This window comes from Antechinus flavipes, chromosome 6 (assembly GCF_016432865.1).
Source record: "Antechinus flavipes isolate AdamAnt ecotype Samford, QLD, Australia chromosome 6, AdamAnt_v2, whole genome shotgun sequence".
Lineage (NCBI taxonomy): Eukaryota > Metazoa > Chordata > Mammalia > Dasyuromorphia > Dasyuridae > Antechinus > Antechinus flavipes.
The window spans coordinates 247,343,210-247,363,353 of record NC_067403.1 but is presented as its reverse complement, the minus strand read 5'-3'; the positions used below and the strand labels follow the sequence as shown (position 1 = coordinate 247,363,353).

General features: G+C 39.2%; 1 protein-coding gene across 2 annotated transcripts; it reads right to left on the bottom strand.

Annotated features, from left to right (window-relative positions):
• Positions 1-2,522: 2,522 nt before the first annotated feature.
• On the bottom strand, positions 2,523-19,781 carry LOC127541919 (tigger transposable element-derived protein 1-like). Of its 2 annotated transcripts, XM_051967249.1 has the most exons (4): positions 19,414-19,781; positions 15,869-16,016; positions 11,701-11,828; positions 2,523-7,000 (listed from the first exon to the last, which is right to left on the bottom strand). In XM_051967249.1, the coding sequence occupies exon 4, from the start codon at positions 5,998-6,000 to the stop codon at positions 4,222-4,224; it is 1,779 nt and encodes a 592-aa protein (XP_051823209.1). In that variant the 5' UTR covers positions 6,001-7,000; positions 11,701-11,828; positions 15,869-16,016; positions 19,414-19,781; the 3' UTR covers positions 2,523-4,221. The 2 variants fall into 2 exon arrangements, with proteins under 2 accessions (XP_051823209.1, XP_051823210.1); XM_051967250.1 differs by lacking the exons at positions 15,869-16,016; positions 19,414-19,781 and having other exon boundaries at positions 11,701-14,620.
• Between the last annotated feature and the right edge of the window lie 363 nt (positions 19,782-20,144).

Sequence of the window (20,144 nt, the reverse complement as noted above, 5' to 3'; positions counted from 1 at the left end):
AACAGAAGGAGGAATTAGCTGAAGAGTTTGACAAACAGATCGGAAGCCTGGAACGAAGGTGTGATATAATGGTAGGAAGACTTGTCTAAATAGTCTTTAGATCTTTCTTCCTGATGAAAGCCAAGCCAATGAGCTTAGAAATTCTTGACTTGCCTAGATTTGGTTGTCTATATAAAAAATGGCGGAAGTGCCAAAGAACACTGTTATTCTCAATCTAGTTCTAATCAATAAGGAGGAAATAATTCCTGGGGTGGAAATGACAGGAACTTTGGGGGAAATGGACAATTCCATCATGAGAGAAGAGAAAAAAGCTAGACACGGGCTGTTATTGGGAAAGCTGATTTCAAAGAGCTCAGGAAAGTGATAAATAGGATCCAATGGTTTGATAATCTGTAGGAATCAGCCTAAAGGGGCTAGGAAACACTCCTGATTCCTTTCCTTTTTTCTTTTTCCCTCCCTTGGGGTATCTATTAAACTATACTGACTGACCCCCCCCCTCCAGACTTATGAGGACAAGCTGAGAAAAACCATTTATGAAAGATAATCATGAAATTACCCTGGCATGGATTCTGTCAATATAAAGTTATTATAAAATAAAATATTAAAATTTTAAAAATTAAAAAAAGAAAGAAATCATGGTAGTAGGTTAAAAAGATTGACAAGACAACTCTCTCTTTAAATGCTTTAAGGTCAGTACAACATCTTTCTCATAATAACCCTATGAGACAGAGAATGCAAGTATCATTCTCATTTCTTAGGTAAAGAAAAAAGAGATTTGTAGAGGGGAAGTAACATGTCTAAGATTATACAACTAATAATTATGAGAACTGGAATTTGAACCCAGTGTCCTGACTCCATCGCTATTTCCACTATTCTGCACTAATTTCACTTTATCAACTTCCAGATAGCTGTTCACCAGGCCCCAGATTCCAATCCTACCATCCTTCATATCTACATCCTTTTAAAAACAATTCCTACAGTGAGTCCAGTAAACATGGAGCCCTCCCAGATGTGTTTCTCAACCCAAGCTGAATAGAGTATCCTTATCAGCTCTAAGTATCCTGCTAACCACCACTCTCTTTAACCTGAAGATGTTAAGCACACCTTCCTCAATCTGAGAAAGAGTGAGCCTTTCTCTTGATGTCATGATCTTTTCAGAAAGCCATTTATACTTTCTCTTTGAGGGTCTGGCAATTATGTTCTTTTTTTTTTTCAATTTACAAAAAATTATTATTTTTTTTCTTCCCACATACTTTTCTGCCATTTGGAGTGGGGAGAGATGGAGAGAGAGGTGGGAAAAATCAAAACCATTGCAACAAATCTGCATACAAATTCTCTCATTGTCTATATCCAAAAATATATGTCTCGTTCTCCATCTTGAGTTCCTTATTTCTCTTTCTGGAAGTGGAAAGTATGTGTCATCATCAGTCCTCTGCAATTTTGATTAGCCTTTGCACTGATCATAGTTTTTAATTCTATGAAAATAATTAATCTTTACAATTTTTTTTTCTAACTAAAGAACCCTGAAGGATCTGAGAAGATCTTATAATGTAGCCCTCTTAGAAAGGAAGAACGGTTAAAAGGTGACTGTTTAGCTTATTTTTAAAAGTTTCCATAGAAGGAAAGAAGCAAAGAAGTCCAACCACTTTCTTTTCTGTGCCAGTGTTTAGTCGTGATGATAGACAAAAGTGCTTCCTCATGTCTAAGACTCCCAATGTAACATAAGCCCACTTGTTCCTTTATAAGTGTTTTTTTTATTTTTAAAATTCATCTTTATTTTTATTTGCAAGTTCTTTCATTTCCATTTCCCTTTTCTTACCCACTGAGAAGACAAAAAAAAAACCTATTAGAAATATGTAAAACAAACCAAATTCCTACATTAACCATGTCCAAAAAGAAAAAAAAATCTGTACTCTGAGACCATCAGTTCTCTATCTGGAGGCACAGTGCCTGGCCTCCAAATATATATATTTGTGATGGGTCATTGTATCGATCAGAGTTTCTAAGTCTTTCAACATTATCTTCACAATATTATTATTAATGTATAATTTTTTCCCTAGGTCTAGTCATTTTACTTTGTATCTGTTCACACAGGTCTTCCCAGATTTCCTAAAATCTCATCATTTCTCATAGCATAATAGTATTCCATCACATTCACTCATCATGACTTGTTTAGCGGTTCCCCGATTGATGAAAGTCGATTTGCTCTTATCCAGAGCTCTATGGAGACAAAGGGCAGGGCCTGGGGTTATAGCCACCATAGATGCAGTGTGTCTTGGTGGACCGAAGAGCCGGTAAGATTTAGATTTAAATCTGCCTTGTATACTTACTAGCTAGGCAACTTTGGTCTCAGTTACAGAATCTATAAAATGAGAAGGCTAGAATCAACCTGAATCAATCAATGAGTATTTATTAAGCACTTACTGTGTGTCCAGCATGGGGTGAGGTGTTGGGAACACAACTCTAAGGAATGAAACAACTCCTGATCTGAAGTATTTTCCTTGTAATAGGGGAGAAAATAGATAAATACAAAACATATACAGTACAAATATAAATTAATAATACAAGTATAAATTACTTATCTTTATAAGAAAAGAAGTAAAGTTCAAGGGGTTTTGAGAGGGAAAGCACTATCAGCTGGGGTGGGGGAAGAAAACCTTCATGCATAAGATGAAAAAACTAGAATTTATATAGTACTTTAATATTTTCAAAGCACTTTACAAATGTTTTATCCTGACACCCCTATGAAGCAGGTGCTGCTATCATCTCTATTTTACAGATTTTACAGATGAGGAATCTGAGGAGGATAGAGATTGAATGATTTACTGTGATCACATAGCTGGTAAGCATCTGAGGTTGGATGTGAACTTGGATCATCCTAACTTCAAGTTCAAACTTCAAACTAATCTTAAAAAGAAAAGGGGAACCCTATGAAGTAGAGATCGGGAAAGAATCCATTCCAGACATATAAAACTTCTAAGATCCCTTCCAGTTCTCTCATCATCCTTCATTTGTCTAAAAATGGATGTTTTCCTTAGCTTTCTTTTCCTCCAGTTGAATAATCTCAAATCCTCTCTCCTGTCCATATAGAATTTACTTTTCATTTCTTATCATTTTGTTTTTCTCTCTTAAACTTCTCTGTTTTTTTTTTAATTTTAAAAATGTGGCACTCTACATATTTCTGTACATCGACTATATACAATGTTCCGATAAAGTTCTGACCAATGACAAGTATAGTGGAAGGATCAGTTCCTGGCTTTGATACTTCATATTCCATGAGTCCATGGAGAGGGGCTCTGAAAGGACATTGATCCAAGAATATTACCCACTTAATTCAAGGTTGCCTTTTAAGAACTCCAGTCTTTGTGACTTCCAAGGCACCACAGAAAGTTGGGAGATTCTGGAAAGTGGGTCTAAGATGTAAAAGCAGTTCATGAACCATGGCCATGCTGAGCCTCTGTAGGTTGGTTTGTTTAAGTTGGATAGGTGTGGCAGAGATGTTTTTCCCAGGACAGGTAGGATCACTGGATTCATGTTTATTTTACAGCTAACTTCTTAATCATGAGCCAGAAAGGATCCAAGCGCCACTAGAAATGGCAAGAATCATTAAGTCACATACCCTTCTGTTGAAATCAACCCATGGACTTTTTTCAGTGGCTTGTCTTTGATGTGTACAGCAACTTCACCTCTCCGGACAGAGCCACCCTTATATTCAGAACATTTATGTTTTCTTAGCCTTTTGAAGTCTTGGAGGTTGGAGTCGAGGTTGGGGTTGATCACACGATACTTACAGGATTTCTTCCCAAGGATCTTCTCTGATATTTGATGAAATCGACCAATGAATGAAGCTTATGTCTCAGATCTGGGCTGCTATAATGCAATACGTGTGTATTCCTAAAGACTACATAATCTTGTGTAATAAAAGCCCCGGGGCCATGGGGAAAATGAGGATAGGGCTCCAACCCTAAAAACTTCACCAGTGACACATAAAAAGGACAGGAACTTATTTAAAATGTCAGCATGGTTTTTATATATGTCAAGTGGTTAAGCAATATATCAATAGATAAAGTGGGGTCCACATCCTTGGATCACTGCTGAGCCTTTATCTTAGTTTTTTTTTTTTTTTAATAGGGACCCACTGTTCTGTGTCAGAAGAAATGCACTCTCATTGACAAAGATTTGAAGTTTTCTCACAGAAGTGGGCTTTCCAGCAGTTGCAGCTTACTGTGAAGCAGCAGAAGGGGAGACTGATCCCGAAGTTGGAATACCAGATGTGGATGGATGCGGCTCGAGGTCCTCTAGGCGTCTCTTCCGTACCACCTTAAAATAGATATCGAGTTTCTGCTGCTTTGCCAACCTTCTCCTTTCATACAGAAGCTGCCTGTACGGTTCCAGGTTGGTGCGGATGCCGTGCACGACTATCCTGCTCCTTTCAGCGTTGTAATCATTGTCTTCGAGCCACTGCAACTGTTTTTCAATAACGCTCAAGACACCCGATAATTGTGAGGTGTCGAGCTGTCGTGGAGTCACCTTCTGGATTTCGTTATCATCCTCATCGTCATCATCTTCCTCATCTTCCTCGTCTTCTGCTTCCGCTTGGCCATCAGCAAGTTGTTGTAAGTCTTCCGTAGTTAGATCGTTCGAGTGAAGCTCCAGCAGCTTATCAATGTCTTCGTCTTCGACGTCCTCAAACCCCACCTGTTTCGCCAGCTCAAGGCAACTGGTTTTGATTTGTTTTAATTGATCCAAAGGTTCAAATTCTTCAAAATCATGAATCAGGTTAGGGAGCATCTTCTTCCACGCTCGATGCAGACACTCTTTGGTGACATCGTTCCAGGCTTCCACGATGATGTCGATGGCCATTTTGATGTTACATCTCTTCCAAAATTCGAGGGCGGTTTCCGCATTCTCACCTCCGGTTGCCGCAATTAACATCTTCAGGGTTCTCTTTAGATAGTAGGCCTTAAACAGGGCCATCACCCCCTGACCAAAGGGCTGGATCAGAGGGGTGGTCTCTTGAGGCAAAAAGACAAATTTGACTTTGGGGTTGAGTTCGGCTATCGTCGGAGGATGGCTCGGCGCGTTGTCGATGATAATGAGAATTTTAAACGCCAGGTTCTTTTTCTTGCAATAATACTCTATAACGGGGAAGAATTCAGCAAAAATATCGATGCAGATCTGAGCGGTCATCCATCCTTTTTTGCTGTATCTGTAATGGACCCCGAGGCTGGCTTTCACGATGCCTTTTAAGGCCGGCGGGTTGTCCGAGCGATAAACTACCACCGGTTTGAGCTTCAAGTCTCCACTGGCGTTGGCTCCGAACATCACAGTTAAGCGATCTTTCGAAGCCTTATGTCCAAGGGGGGATTTCCCCCCCCTCGGGATGTGGTAATTTCCAGGCATGCGTTTATAATAGATAATCGTCTCGTCGAAATTGAAAATCTGATCCAACGTGTAGCCTTCTTCTTTAATTAATTTCTGGACCACCGCTGGGAATTCTCGGGCGGCTTTGTGCTCCGCGCTGGAGCTTTCGCTAGAGAACTGAAGATTATGGAAATTGTAGCGATGCTTGAAGCCGCTGAACCAGCCACAGCTGGCCCTAAAAGGGGCCACTTCCGCAGGATTGGGTGACTTCCGCTTAAGGTCCGCGTATATGGAGAGCGCTTTCCCTTTGACCGTGAGAAAGGTGGTTTTGGATTTCTTCCCTTCGATCCATATGCTCAGCAATCTTTCCATCTCGGCTATTTCTTTAGGCCTGATTCTCACCGACTTGGAAGAAATCGTGGTTATCCCGGTCATAGAGGTCTCTTTGATTTTCACAGCGTTGTCCCTGATGGCCCTCAACGTGGACTCCTTTATGCCCGTTGCTCTGGCGATATCACATGTTCTCTCATTTCTTTCAAAACGCTTTATTATTTCAAGCTTCTCCTCAATACTGAAAGTTTTTCTTTTGCATCCATGGCCTGATGGGTTTGAGTCAGGACGCTTAGACTTAGACATGATTGGGATGTAGAATGAGTGTTTTTTTTATATATATATAGGGAGAGAAAAGTTCACAAATAAAGAAAAAAAAAACACAGCAAAACACAACCTTATAGGTTAACACACAGTGAACTGAAGAAGGTGATAAGATGTGTGTGTTTTGTTCCTCCACGGTTCAGTTCAGCTGGATACAGTTTTCTGCATTCTGCCTTTTTATTTTTTCATGGATCAAATTGAGCATGAGCAAGTTCAGATTAGTATTATGCTCAAATTGCCGCCTAATATTTCAATCGTATTGGTACAAACTCCCATTTTCAAAACAAGAGTTCTAGCAGATCTGACTGTATATATGGTTTTGCTCCAGTGTGGGTTCTTTGACATTTAATGGGTAGTATGATGAGTAAAGCTTTTCCCACACTGGAGATCTTTATAAGGTATCTCTCCCATGTGGATTCTTTGGTGGGTAAGGAGGAACTGCTTCACACTGAACCGATCTCCACACTCAGTGGAAGATAGAAAGTAGGATTTCTTGCCCCTTTTGTATGTTTCAACTTTGGAGTTCTCACTAAAGATTCTCCCACTCTCAGGGCTTTTTATAGGACTTTGGGAGTTTTCCTTCCTCCCTGCCAGGAGATGTTAACTGTACCACAATCCACACCCTTGTAGCATTCTCCCCTGAAGGGATTTTGGGATACTTTTTTTTTAGGATTGGAATGCTGACTGAAGATTTCCCATATTCACTAAAGACAGAGGTTTTCTCAAAACTTGATCTAGTTTTAGGGTCACTTACAATGAGGTTCCCCAGATCCCTTATCTTGGGGATGAATTTGTTCTGCCTGTTTCCTAACTGCTGCTTTTTGCCCTGCTGCTTTTCTGAAGTGCACTGACTCACATGGGTCTTTCCATTAATCCAGGAAGTTTCTTCTCCTCTTGGGATCTTCCTGTGCACATCCCTTGAGAGTACTCACACTCCAGACCTTTCAGCTCATAACCATTCTCATTTTTCTCCAGTCTTCAGCTGGAATAAAGAGATGAATAAATTGAGATAGGTAAACTCATGAATGCCACCAAGTAAATGCTAGAGACAATTTAAAAAGAGAGAAATATCAAATCCCATCTCCTTTTCAGACGTGGTAAAGGATAGAACCTTCCCAGACTGATCAGTATGAGTGCCTGGAAAAATGATATATTTACTGTTTGAGGATTTGAGTTTAATTTCAGCTCTACTTTTTACTACTGATATGTAAAGTAATTATGAGAATTTTAAATAATTATAAGAATTTTAAAAGCCAAGTTCTTTTTCTTGAAATAATACTCTATACCAGGAAGAATTCAGCATATCTGAGTGGTCATCTATCCTTTCTTAATATATCTATAACGAACCCTTGGGAAAGTCCCTTAATTTCATTGAACCTCAATTTCCTCATCTGAAAATGGAGGAAGTTCAATTTAATGGTTTATAAACTCCTTTGTAGCTACAAACATATAATCATATGGTCAGAAGAGAGTTTCTAGTTTCCTTAGACTTGCTCAGTCTAGACCTGAAACTCTCAAGGACACTTAAAAGATTTTTAACTAATTTAAAAAAAATCAAGGCTCTCCCAGTGTTTATCTCTACACACTAACATATAACATATAACTAACATATAACTCTCCCTTCCCCAACTCCTTACCGCAGTAGAATTCTTTCTTATAATAAATAGATAGAGTCAAATAAAACCAAATCAACACAAAGGCCACGTCAGAGAATAACTCCTTCTGTACCACTACTCCACCAATTCTTTGTTCAAAGATGTTTGATATATTTCCTCTTTAGTCTTTTACATTCATGACTGATTACTTTTGGAGGGCAGAGTCTTGATTGCTTTCAAAATTGTTTTTCCCAATATCATTTTTATGATCATCACATACATTATTCTCCTGGTTCAATTTCACTCAGCATCAATTTAAGCATAGCTTTCCAAATTTCTCTGAATCCATCATATCTATCATTTTCTATGGCATATTAAAACCCATTGTGTTTACCCCATAATTTGCTCAGTTGGTGGACACCTATTTTGTTTCCAGTTTTCTATTACAATGAACAGTGCTGTGATGAATATTCTTTTTATTTAGTTTTTTTTCCCTACATAATTAATATTCTTAGACATTTCTGTCATCAACATCTTTGGGGTACGTAGTTAGCAGCACTATTACTAGACTAAAGGGTACAGACAGATTAGTGGTTTTGGGGATATAGTTGCACTCATAGTTCCATTTGTGCCTGGAATTCTTCCTCTCTCTTTCTTTACATCTTCCTGGGATTCCTTAAAATCTTGCCTTTTGCAAGACATTTTTCTTAATTATCCCTTAATTCTGGTGTTTTCTCTCTGTGATTATCTACAAATTATCCTGTATATATTCTCCATTATATTATGGGTTCCTTGAGGAAAGAACTGGCTTTTTGCCTTTTTGTTTTATTTTGTTTTGTTTTGGGATCCTCAGCATTTAGCACAGGGCCTGACATATATTACAAGCTTAATTAATTTTATTGTCTTGACAGTAATTTTGTCTCTCCAATAATGGCTGTTTTTCTTCTTTTATCAATTTTGACAATCTGATGGGTATGAGCTGTTGCTTTGATGTTTATTTCTCTTAGTAATTTTTAGTAGTTGTTGATAACTTGAATTTTCTCCTTGAAAGTTACCTGCTCATAGCCTTTGACCATATTATCTACCAAGAGATGGCTTTTATTCTTTTATATCCTGAACCTTTTTTCTGGTCTCTATCCAAGGATGAATTATCCCTATTGCTTACCTCAAACAGACATTCAATCATGGGTGGTCTATGACGTAAATGCTTCAACACTGTATTCTTTCTTACTTTCATGTTTGTGTTCTGCTGTTTGTGTGTTGTACCCATAACAAATTTATATTTCTTAGCTAATAAACCTACAGGGGGGCAGGGACTGTCAGTTGTATGTTTGTATGTATCACCTTAATTGCATCTTTTTTTTTTTTAACATCATAAGCATTTAGGGGATTGATGATAGAACTGATGATTATTAGAGTCAGAAATTGTTTGAAAGCCCAATAACATATAATCAGATATCTAGACCTGAAAAGGGCATGAAAGACCGATGACATATAATCAGAAATTTAGAATTGGAAAAGGTGTGAAAATGATAACCTAATCGAAGATCTAGACCTGGAAAGGGCATAGAAGACCAATAACGTATAATCAGAGATTTAGATCTGGAAAGAATGGGAAAGATCACTAACATTTAATCAACGATCTAGATCTTGAAAGGTTGTGAAAAACATATAATCAGAGATGTAAATCTGGAGGTCATCGAGTTCAAACTCCTCTTTTTATAAATGAGGAAACCAAAGTCACACAGCTATGACCTTTGATAAGATGTCTCTTATGATTCTCTAACTAGAGCCCATGACTAATTTCTTATTGATTATACAGAAATGTACATTTGGCTCCTATTGCATTGTGAGTCCTTGAGGGTGGGGATTGTCTTTTGCCTCTTCCATAATGTCTGGCATATAGTAGGTGCTTAATAAAAATCCTCAAAGACAGTACATTCTAACAAAGGAGACAACACGTACATACAAGATATATAGATACATATATAATTAATGAAGGCAATCTGAAAAGAGAAAGTATAAGCATCTGGGAGGACCTAGAAAGGCTTCCTGCACAAAGTAAAGCTATGTCAGGGAAACTGAGAGGCAGAGATGATGAGGGAAAGTATTCCAAATTTACGGGATACTAGTGCAAAGACTTGGAGATTGAATGTCATGTTTGAGGAACTCCCAGTAGATGAATGTAACTAGATCATAAAATGTATGGGGAGGATATTGAAAAGGTAGGAATGAGTCAACTAATAAAGAGTTTTTTTTTAAGAGACCAATTTAATAGTTTATTAAATGGAGAGATATATTAGGACCAAATAGGTCTTGGGCCCAGGGCTAGACGAGACTATCATCTCAAAGAAACCAGCATTGAGCAACTAATAAAGAGTTTTAAATGTCAAAGACATAAGTTTATATTTGATTCTAGAGATGATATGGAACCACTGCTGCTCATTGATTAGGGAGATGATGTGATTATATTTTATGTTTAGAAAAATCACCTTGACAACTAGAAATTGAGTGGATGCCCAATTGAGTAGCTGAATAAATTAAAATATATGAAGGTAATAGAAAATTATTCCTCTCTGAGAAATGAGCAGGCTGATTTCAGAAAATCCTAGAAAGAATTACATGAACTGATGTTGAGTGAAGTAAGCAGAGCCAAGCAAAAATTCAGCCACAACAAGATTATGTGATAATCATCATCAAACTATAATTGACTTGGATCTTCTCAACAATGTAATAATTCAAGGCAATTCCAATAAACTTGGGATGAAAAATGCCAATCACATCTAGAGAGAGAACTGTGCAGACTGAATGTGGGCTAAAGCACAATATTTTCATGTTTTTGTTTATTTTTTTCTTTGTTCTGATTTTTCTTGTACAACATGACAAATATGGAAATACTTTTAAAAGGACTGCATATATTTAATCTGTTATCAGATTGCTTGCTATCTTAGAGAGAGGGGGGAGATAAGGAAAGGAGGGAGAAAAATAGAGAACACAAAGTTTTACAAAAGTAAATGTTGGAAAACTATCTTCACATGTATTTGGAAAAATAAAATATTGGAGAAAAAGAGAAAAATCACTTTCACAGATGAATAGAGGATAGATTATAGTGGGAAGGACATAGCAGGGAGAACAAGAGATCAGGAGACAACTGCAGTAGCCTAGTTGAGGAATGATGAGGTTCTGAATTAGCTATGTGAAGGGACAGAAGAGGATGTGTAGGAGAGAGATGTTGTGAAGGTAGAAAGGATTAGTTTGGCATTGTATGTGGGGTAAAACATGTTAAAGATGCAAACCTCAATAAATAGGAAGATACTGACACTCGATATTCGTAAGAATTAAGAAATAGGGAAGGTTTGAAGGAAAGGGAATAATTCTATTTTGCACTTGTTTAGTTTGAGATGATTATAGGATATCCAATTCAAGATGTCTGAGGCAATTGGAGCTGTATGGCGATAGTTCAGCAGAAAGACAAAGGCTAAATGTATAGGCTAAGATCATCTGCATAGAGATGATAATTACACCTATGGGAGCTAACAAGATCATGTACCCAAATAATATAGAGTAAAAAGAGAAGGGAGACTACAAGATCTTGGGTGATGTCCATGCTCAGTAGAAATGAGATGAATGGAGGAGCTTTAAATAATGCTTACAAAGCAGAGAATACACAGACAACTCTGTGTGTGTGTAGAGAGAGACAGAGACAGAGAGATAGAGACAAAGAAATAGTCTTTGGGTCGGGTTAGTAATGGAACTTAACTTTACCAATGGCTAACACCTTCCTAACTGCCCACCTCAGAAAGTTTTCATTTCTCAGCATCCTTTCTAAAATGTGTTACTGAGAATTAAATACTGTAGAATAGATTACCCTCCTGCTTCCTCCTAATCCTATTGTAGATCCAAATTATGCATCCTCTTTAGGTGAAAAAAAAAAAACTAATTTTGCCTGAATTTAATGGGAAAGTTTGTGAATGGAAGGTTCTTTGTAATAGTTGGTCTAGGCCACTTAGAATCTGAGCTAATAGTGTTTGACAATAGGTGGAAGCGAGACTCAGAAGGGAATACTCGGGGATTTACTAGGACTCACCTGGTCTCCCAAGTTCTGTTCCAGCTGGGGAGTCCCTTGGGAGCTTTTGTTTTTTTGGCACCTTCCCAATTCCATGTTTTTTCACCTTTCTCCATCTGAGTGATGAAGTCTGACTTGGGGAGAGATATCTACAAATGGAAGGAATAAACTATTAGAAATAATAGTTGGAAAGCAATATGGAATTATGTAAATAAAGTGGCTAAAATGTCCATACTCTTTGGCCCAGGGATTCCATTGCTAGGTAAATACTCCAAGGAGATCAATGACAAAAACAAAGGTACTGTATAAACCAAAATATTCTTAGCAACACTTTTTTTTGTGGGAGCAAAGTATTGGGAACAAAGTAGATGCTCATTGATTGTGGAATAGCTAAACCAATTGTGATACATGAATATCATGGAATATCATGGAATAAGAAATGATGAATGTGAGGAATACAGGAAATCATAGAAAGACTACCATGAAATGATGCAAAACGATCAGACGAAGGAAAACGATATACACAACGACTACAGTAATGGAAATGTAAAGAACCACTATAAAAAAATTTGAATGAATACTGGAAAATTAATTTGAATTTTTATATTTAAGTGAATATTTAAACGTTATTTGAGTTTGTTACGATAATGTATATTTTTAAATTCCTTTGAAATTTTAAATGGCAATGAACATTGAAAAATATCATTTGAATTTTTAATTGAAGATCAAATTTTGGTTGAAAATCAATGTTAGGACATTATAAGGAACAATCTTGACCCCAAAGAAGAGATATGAGAAGAGATCTTCTCTTAATTAGTTTTATAGAGGGAAGATAGTCCAGATGTGGAATATTGCCTGGGATGTGTTTGTATCAGTATTTGGTGATTTTGCTGAATTTTCTCTTTTTTTCTTTCTAAATTAAAAAAAAAATCTTTGTTTAGAAGGGTGGTTCTTTGCTATCACAAGAATAAATTGTCTTTGTCAGATATATCTTCCTAGATCTTAAGGTTCTTAATCTTTTTTATGTGTCATGGACCCTTTTGGCAATAAACCAAGAGCTAAGAACCCTCAGGCAGTCATCCAGTAAACATTTATTATGCAACTGCAATGTGCCAAGTACCTTGATAAATGCTGAGGATGCAAAAAAAAAAAAAAAAAAAAGGCAAAAGTCACTCTCTGCCCTCAAAGGGTTTAATCTAATGAGAGATACAACAAGCAAACAAATATATATAAACACACTATTTATAGAATAAAGAGGAAATAATTAATGGAGAGAAGGCACTAGAACTAAAAGGAGTTGGAAAAGATTTCTTGTAGAAGGTGAGAGTTTAACTGGATCTCGATGGAAGGCGGGGAAAGCAGGAGGGGGAGATGAGAAGCATTCCAGGCAAGGGGGATAACAGCCAGAAAAAAATGCCTGGGGCCCAGAGTTGGAATGTCTTGTTCCTGAAATAGTGAGGAGACCAGGGTCATTTGATCAAAGAGAATTGTTGAGGCATATAATGTGTAAGAAGCCTGGAAAGATGGTGGGTGGGGGGCAAGAGTGAGGTTTGGGGTTTTGTATGATGGAGAAACAATTTTGAATGTGATCCTGGAGGTGACAGGAAACCACTGGAGTTTATTGAAGAACTAACATAGTCATATCTGTGCTTTCAGAAAATTACTTTTGGAGAATGGCTTAGAGTGGGAAGAAACTGGAGACAAGTTAAAATGTGTCAATTAGGACATGTAATATTACAAACAAAATCAATTATATTGAAATACAGTTATCAAAATATTTTCCAGGAAACAAGTTCATTGATGTGTGATGATCAATTATGAAAGACTTGGTTCTTCCAGCTACGCCCAGCGAAAGAACTCTGGGAGATGACTAAGAACCATTACATAGAATTCCCAATCCTTCTATTTTTGTCCACTTGCATTTTTATTTCTTTCACAGGCTAATTGTACACTATTTCAGAGTCCAATTCTTTTTGTACAACAAAATAATTGTTTGGACATGTAGACTTATTTTGTATTTAATTTATACTTTAACATATTTAACATTCATTGGTCAATCTGCCATCTGGGGGAGGGGATGGGGGGAAGGAGGGGAAAATTTGGAACAAAAGATTTGGCAATTGTCAGTGCTGTAAAATTACCCATGCATATAAGTTCTAAATAAAAAGCTATAATAAAAAAAATAAAGAGTAAAGGGTAAAATTTGGAAAAAAAAGAAAGAAAGAAAGAAAGAAAGACTTGGTTCTTCTCAGTGGTTTAGTGATCCAAAGCAATCTCAATACTTTGGATAGAAAATGCCATCTGTATCCAAAAAAAGAACTATGGAAGATTGAATGTAAATCAACATGCCATGTTCATTTCTTTTTTTTTTCTGTTTTTTTCCCCTCTTCAGTGGTTTTTCCTTTTTGCTCCAATTTTTCTCTCCCAACATGATTCAAAAATTTGCATTAAAAAATAAATAAATTTAAGAAATTAAAAAAAAAAAGAAGTTCATTGTTCTGAGGTTTAAAATTCTTACCTTAGAGACTGGTCATTTTTTCCAAGGAACTATTCCTTTAATTCTAATAATGGTAATCAGGTAGACAACGAGTCTCCTAGTTTCTTTCCCAAGCATCATTTAATCAATCAACAAAAATCTATTAAACACCTATCAATACTATAGGCCAGGCATATTGCCGGATACTGGGGATACAAGAACAAAAACCAAAATAATCCCCATTTACAATAAGCTTTTATATTTAAGAAGAATGTGAGAGAACATACTGGATGAAACCATTGGATTTGGCTTTTTCTAGAGAAATACATATTAACTTTGTGAGAATAAAAATGTGACTATCAATTAAATGCTAATTACCTACACTTATGAATCAAGTATGAGATGAAAGAACATTTAAAGAAATTAAATATGAAATCATAGATACCTTCTCTTTAATCACAACTTTAATTCTTTTTTAATTCTTTCATTTTTTAAATTCTTTTTTAATTTAAAAATTTTTTTTAATTCTTTAATTCAATCTTTTAAAAATTTTTTTTCTTCTTTACTTAATTTATCCTACTCCTGGGTTTGCTTTCCAAAGCTAAGCAGTAAGCTTAGCTAAGCTAGCTAAAGTTAGCTGCCTTTGAAATCAACCAAAATCATTTCTCATGATCAGATGCTTGGTCAGATAAATAAGCTTCTCCTTGAAGTTCTAGCCATGGTTCCAGGCTCTAAACACATTCTGGCAACATTTCATTTCAAAATTTGCCTCTTCAGCTTGTTCTGTTCCAGCCTTCAAAACTTTTTTTGCCTTATCGTTCCCCTCAATCCAAAGGCATCTGTCTTCTGTTGTTATTTCTAATTATCTATCCATAAAAGTCATCTATCTACTCCTTGATTAGACTTCTAAATTGGTTCTTTAACTTTGATCTTTCTTCTTTGCAGCCGGGACAGAAATTATTGGAGGGAGGGCAAAGGGAGGCACAGGGTTGGGGGGGAAGACCATCTATGCTAGGTCTCATTCTCTCTGGTCTGTTAGGGTTTCTTATAGTGGGGATGATAACCAGTGACCACAAACAAAGTTAAAACACACATCCACACACAATTTTACAGTTGTTAAATGACTCATTAATTCATCTTTACAGCTGCTACAATTTTATGTTATTTGGCACTCTCTGCTTAAAGGGGCTTCCTAGGATCCCTCCTCCCAACCCCACAATTTTTTCTTCCTTAATGCTTTCAGACATCTGGAGCAAAACAGAACAGCTTCTTATACCCAATTTTACAGAAGTTTTTTTCATTGAGTAATTTTTTTTTTTTCTGAGACAATTGGGGTTAAGTGACTTGCCTAGGGTCACACAGCCAGGAAGTGTTAAGTGTCTGAGTGCAGATTTGAACTCAGGTCCTCCTGACTTCAGGGCTGGTGCTCTATTCACTGCACCACCTAGCTGCTCCTTTTATAGACTATTTCAGAAATTTCCTTTTTAGGGGAAAAGAAAGGTTCATCTATAGGAAATTATCTGATGGGGAAGAAGGTACAGACCCAGTAGAGACCAGCCTCATCCCTGGGCTCTCTTTGCTCTTTGAGTGTGTTCTTGGGGAAGAAAGTGTAGATTGGGCTGGAGAAAGGGATACCAAAGTTCTTATCTGCCCCCAGATTATGTTAGCCATTGGTAAAGTTAAGTTCCGTTACTAAGCAAGACGCCACCTCACCCAAACACAGAAGGATTTACTAATGCTCCTGCATAACATCCCTGTGGAAGTCTCTTTAAATTGCGATCTGCTGTGGCCATTCCTCCTCCGAGAGGTGCACGGTTACATCCTCCGATTTTAGCATCGTCAGGGAAAGCGGGCCCAGTATCTAGGGAAGGGGAGAGAAAAAAGACAGGAGTGAATGAATCAGGGTCAAGGGAGAGAGCAAGGGAGAATAGGGGAGTCAGGAAAGAAGAGAGAACAAAGGTTGACATAGAGACAGAAGAAAGGAATGGTCTATAAGGAGGATGTGAATGGCAACATGTACGTAGAGCAAAATAGTTCCCATTTTACAGATGGGGAGACTGAGGCATAGAAAACTTAAAATGACTTCCTCGAGGTTATGCTAATTAGTGAGAGTTGTACCCAGGCATCCTAATCCAGAACTGTAAGAGCCCCGTGCTTTTGAGAGAGAAACCACGTGGTTTTGTAAAGAGAATGTTCCATGGTTTTTGTTCGGCCATGTCTAATTCTCCATGACCTCATTTGGAGTTTTCTTGGCAGAGAAATGGTTTGCCATTTCCTTCTCCAGCTCATTTTACAGATGAGGAAACTGAGGCAAATAGGGTGGAAGTGACCTGCCCAGGGGTCACACAACTAGTAAGTATCTGAGGTCAAATTTGAACTCCAGGCCCAGTGCTTTATCCATTGCAGCGCCACCTAATGGCCCTGTCAGACAATTTGGGTTGAAATCCTAGTTCTGATGCTTGTGAGCTCTACAGCCCTGAGCAAATCGCTTCTTTTTGAGCCTCAAGTTTTCTAATTGTAAAATGAGGGGGTTGAACCTTCAATGATTTTTGAGTTTCCTTCCCGTTCTGGTCATCAATATATTACAAAGTCTTTTCCACTTTGGACATTCTATGTCTATGTTGTAAGGATTCCGTTTTTAAGCTTTTTATTTGATTTTTTGGGTGTCAGATTATTTTAGCAGTCTGTTCATGTCTATGGACTTCTTCTAACAATCATACTTTTAAAACAACACTAGATTTCAGTTAAAATTAAGATGTAGTTTTTTTTTTCCTAATCATGTATATAGACTCCAGAACAACTCTTTATAGGATCTATAGAATCCCTGTTCTAATGTCTCTTCCAACTCTTATTCTATGCCCTGAAGTTTTTTCCTAGTTCTAACATTTCATTTTGTAAAGTTCCACTTGGCTTTGATATTCTATGGTCCCTCACTGACATTCTGCATTCTTTGTTCTAGGATCCCTCCTCAACTGTGATATTCTAGGTTCTGTGTTCTAAAGTCCTAGCTTCTGTGCTCTAAGGTCTCTCTTCTAGCTCTTACATTCTGGGTTCTGGGTTCTAAAGTTCCTCCTCCCAGTTCTGACTTTTTTTTTTTTTACTCTTGCCATTCTGGAGCCTTTGTTCCAAGGTCTCTCCCCAGATCTGCTATTCTGGGTCCTTTGTTCCAAGGTCCATTCCCAGCCCTGCCTTTCTGGATCCTTTGTTCTAAGGCCCCTTCCCAACTCTGCTAGTCTGGATCCTCTGTTCTAAGTTCCCTCCTCAGCTCTGTCACTCTGGGTTCTTTGTTCTAAGGTCTCTCCTTAGCTCTTCCATTCTAGGTCCTTTGTTCTAAGGTCCCTCCTTAGCTCTGCCATTCTGGATCCTCTGTTCTAAGGTCCCTCCCCAGTTCTGTCATTCTGGGTTCTTTGTTCTAAGGTTCCTCCCCAGTTCTGTCATTCTGGATCTTTTGTTCTAAGGTCCCTCCCCAGCTCTGCCATTCTGGATCCTCTGTTCTAAGTTCCCTTCCCAGTTCTGTCTTTCTGGATCCTCTGTTCTAAGGCCCCTCCTTAGCTCCGCTAATCTGGATCCTTTGTTCTAAGATCCATTCCCAGCCCTGACTTTCTGGATCCTCTGTTCTAAGGTCCCTCCCCAGTTCTGTCATTCTGGATCCTTTGTTCTAAGGTCCTTCTCCAGCTCTGTCATTCTGGTTCTTTGTTCTAAAGTCTCTCCTTAGCTCTTCCATTCTAGATCCTTTGTTCTAAGGTCCCTCCTTACTCTGTCATTCTAGATCCTCTGTTCTAAGGCCCCTTCCCAACTCTGCTATTCTGGATCCTCTGTTCTGAGTTCCCTCCCCAGCTCTGCCTTTCTGGATCTTTTGTTCTAAGGTCCCTCCCCAGTTCTGTCGTTCTGGATCCTTTGTTCTAAGGTCCTTCTCCAGCTCTGTCACTCTGGTTCTTTGTTCTAAGGTCTCTCCTTAGCTCTTCCATTCTAGGTTTTTTGTTCTAAGGTCCCTCCTTAGCTCTGTCATTCTAGATCCTTTGTTCTAAGGCCCCTTCCCAACTCTGCTATTCTGGATCCTCTGTTCTAAGTTCCCTCCCCAGCTCTGCCTTTCTGGATCTTTTGTTCTAATGTCTCTTCCCAGCTCTGCCATTCTGGATCCTCTGTTCTAAGGTCCCTCCCCAGTTCTGTCACTCTGGGTTCTTTGTTCTAAGTCCCCTTCCCAGCCCTGCCTTTCTGGATCTTTTGTTCTAAGGCCCCTTCCCAGCCCTGCCTTTCTGGATCCTCTGTTCTAAGGTCCCTCCCCAGCTATGTCACTCTGGATCCTTTGTTCTAAGTTCCCTTCCCAGCTCTGTTTTTCTGGATTCTTTGTTCTAAGGTCCTTCCTTAGCTATGCCACTCTGGATCATTTGTTCTAAGGTCCCTCTCCAGCTCTGCTATTCTGGATCCTCTGTTCTAAGTCCCCTTCCCAGCCCTGCCTTTCTGGATCCTTTGTTCTGAGGTCCCTCCTTAGCTATGCCACTCTGGATCTTTTGTTCTAAGGCCCCTTCCCAGCCCTGCCTTTCTGGATCCTCTGTTCTAAGGTCCCTCCCCAGCTATGTCACTCTGGATCCTTTGTTCTAAGTTCCCTTCCCAGCTCTGTTTTTCTGGATTCTTTGTTCTAAGGTCCTTCCTTAGCTATGCCACTCTGGATCATTTGTTCTAAGGTCCCTCTCCAGCTCTGCTATTCTGGATCCTCTGTTCTAAGTTCCCTCCCCAGCTCTGTTTTTCTGGATTCTTTATTCTGAGGTCCCTCCCCAGCTATGTCACTCTGGATCCTTTGTTCTAAGTCCCCTTTCCAGCTCTGCTTTTCTGGATCATTTGTTCTAAGGCCCCTCTCCAGCTCTGCCATTCTGGATCCTCTGTTCTAAGCTCCCTTCCCAGCTCTGCCATTTTGATCCGGGCCCACTTTCCTGTGGATTTATTAAGTGAATCTATTCCTGCATGCTTTGGTACAAGGAGCAAGGCTGGGGGTCTGGGAGTCCAGAGCCCTGGGTTCCACTTGGCATGAATGAGCTGTGTGAGCATAGGCAAATCCCTGAACAATGAGGGGCTTAGAGGGGACGGGCAGTCAGGGCCCCTCGGAAAAAGGATGGGAAGGGCCCGCCCACCGCTGCCTTGTGGTCCTCCTGCACAAGGACTCGCCTCCGGCCCGCTCTCCACCCCTCGCCCCCAGCTGCCTCGGGTGCTTCTGGGCCGGCCCTAATCTCCCTCTGCCCAGCTCAGGAGGCATTGCTTACCGCAAGGGGGTAGCGCGTGAGGAGGCAGAAGGAAGGGAGTCCTAAGTCTGGGCCCCCGGGAGCAGATAAAGTGGATGCCAAAATCAGCCCCTGAGCAAGAGCCGCTGATGCTGTTATCGGCAGCGGGAGCTGGAAACAGGAAATGCTCTTCTGCATCCGGTCGCCTGGGTGGCCTCTCTGGGATGTGGGGAGCAGGAGAGGGATGCGATGTGGAGAAATTAACTCTGCAGCTCCCAGCATCGAGGCGGGGGTCTGCACATCCTCCTGACAAGCCCTCCCACGAGGCTGCTCCTTCCTGGGAGAAGCGAGGGAGGATGAGCAAGAGAGGAGGCGGGATCTGGTGCTAGGGGACCCGGTTCTTAATCGCTTGAGCAAATTATTTCCCCCTTCCCTAGCATAAGCACCTTCTCCTGTCACAAAATGATCAGCCCAGGTTCTCTGGCTCCCCCTTTTTGCATCACGGAGCAACAGATCAATTGAATCCCCAGTTACGGTTCTTTCTTTCTCCAATGAAGGGAAGCAGGTGCATTTATTTTCTCATCTCTTCTTCAGGGGAAAATTTTTTTCTTTCAGTATTTATTAACTGCTTTGTATGTGCCAGATAGACTTGCTGACTGACTAAGTACTGGGGGTACAGAATAAAAAAAAAACTGTCCCTACCATATGAACAGACAATTTTCAGATGAAGAAATTAAAACCATTTCTAGTCATGTGAATAGGTGTTCCAAATC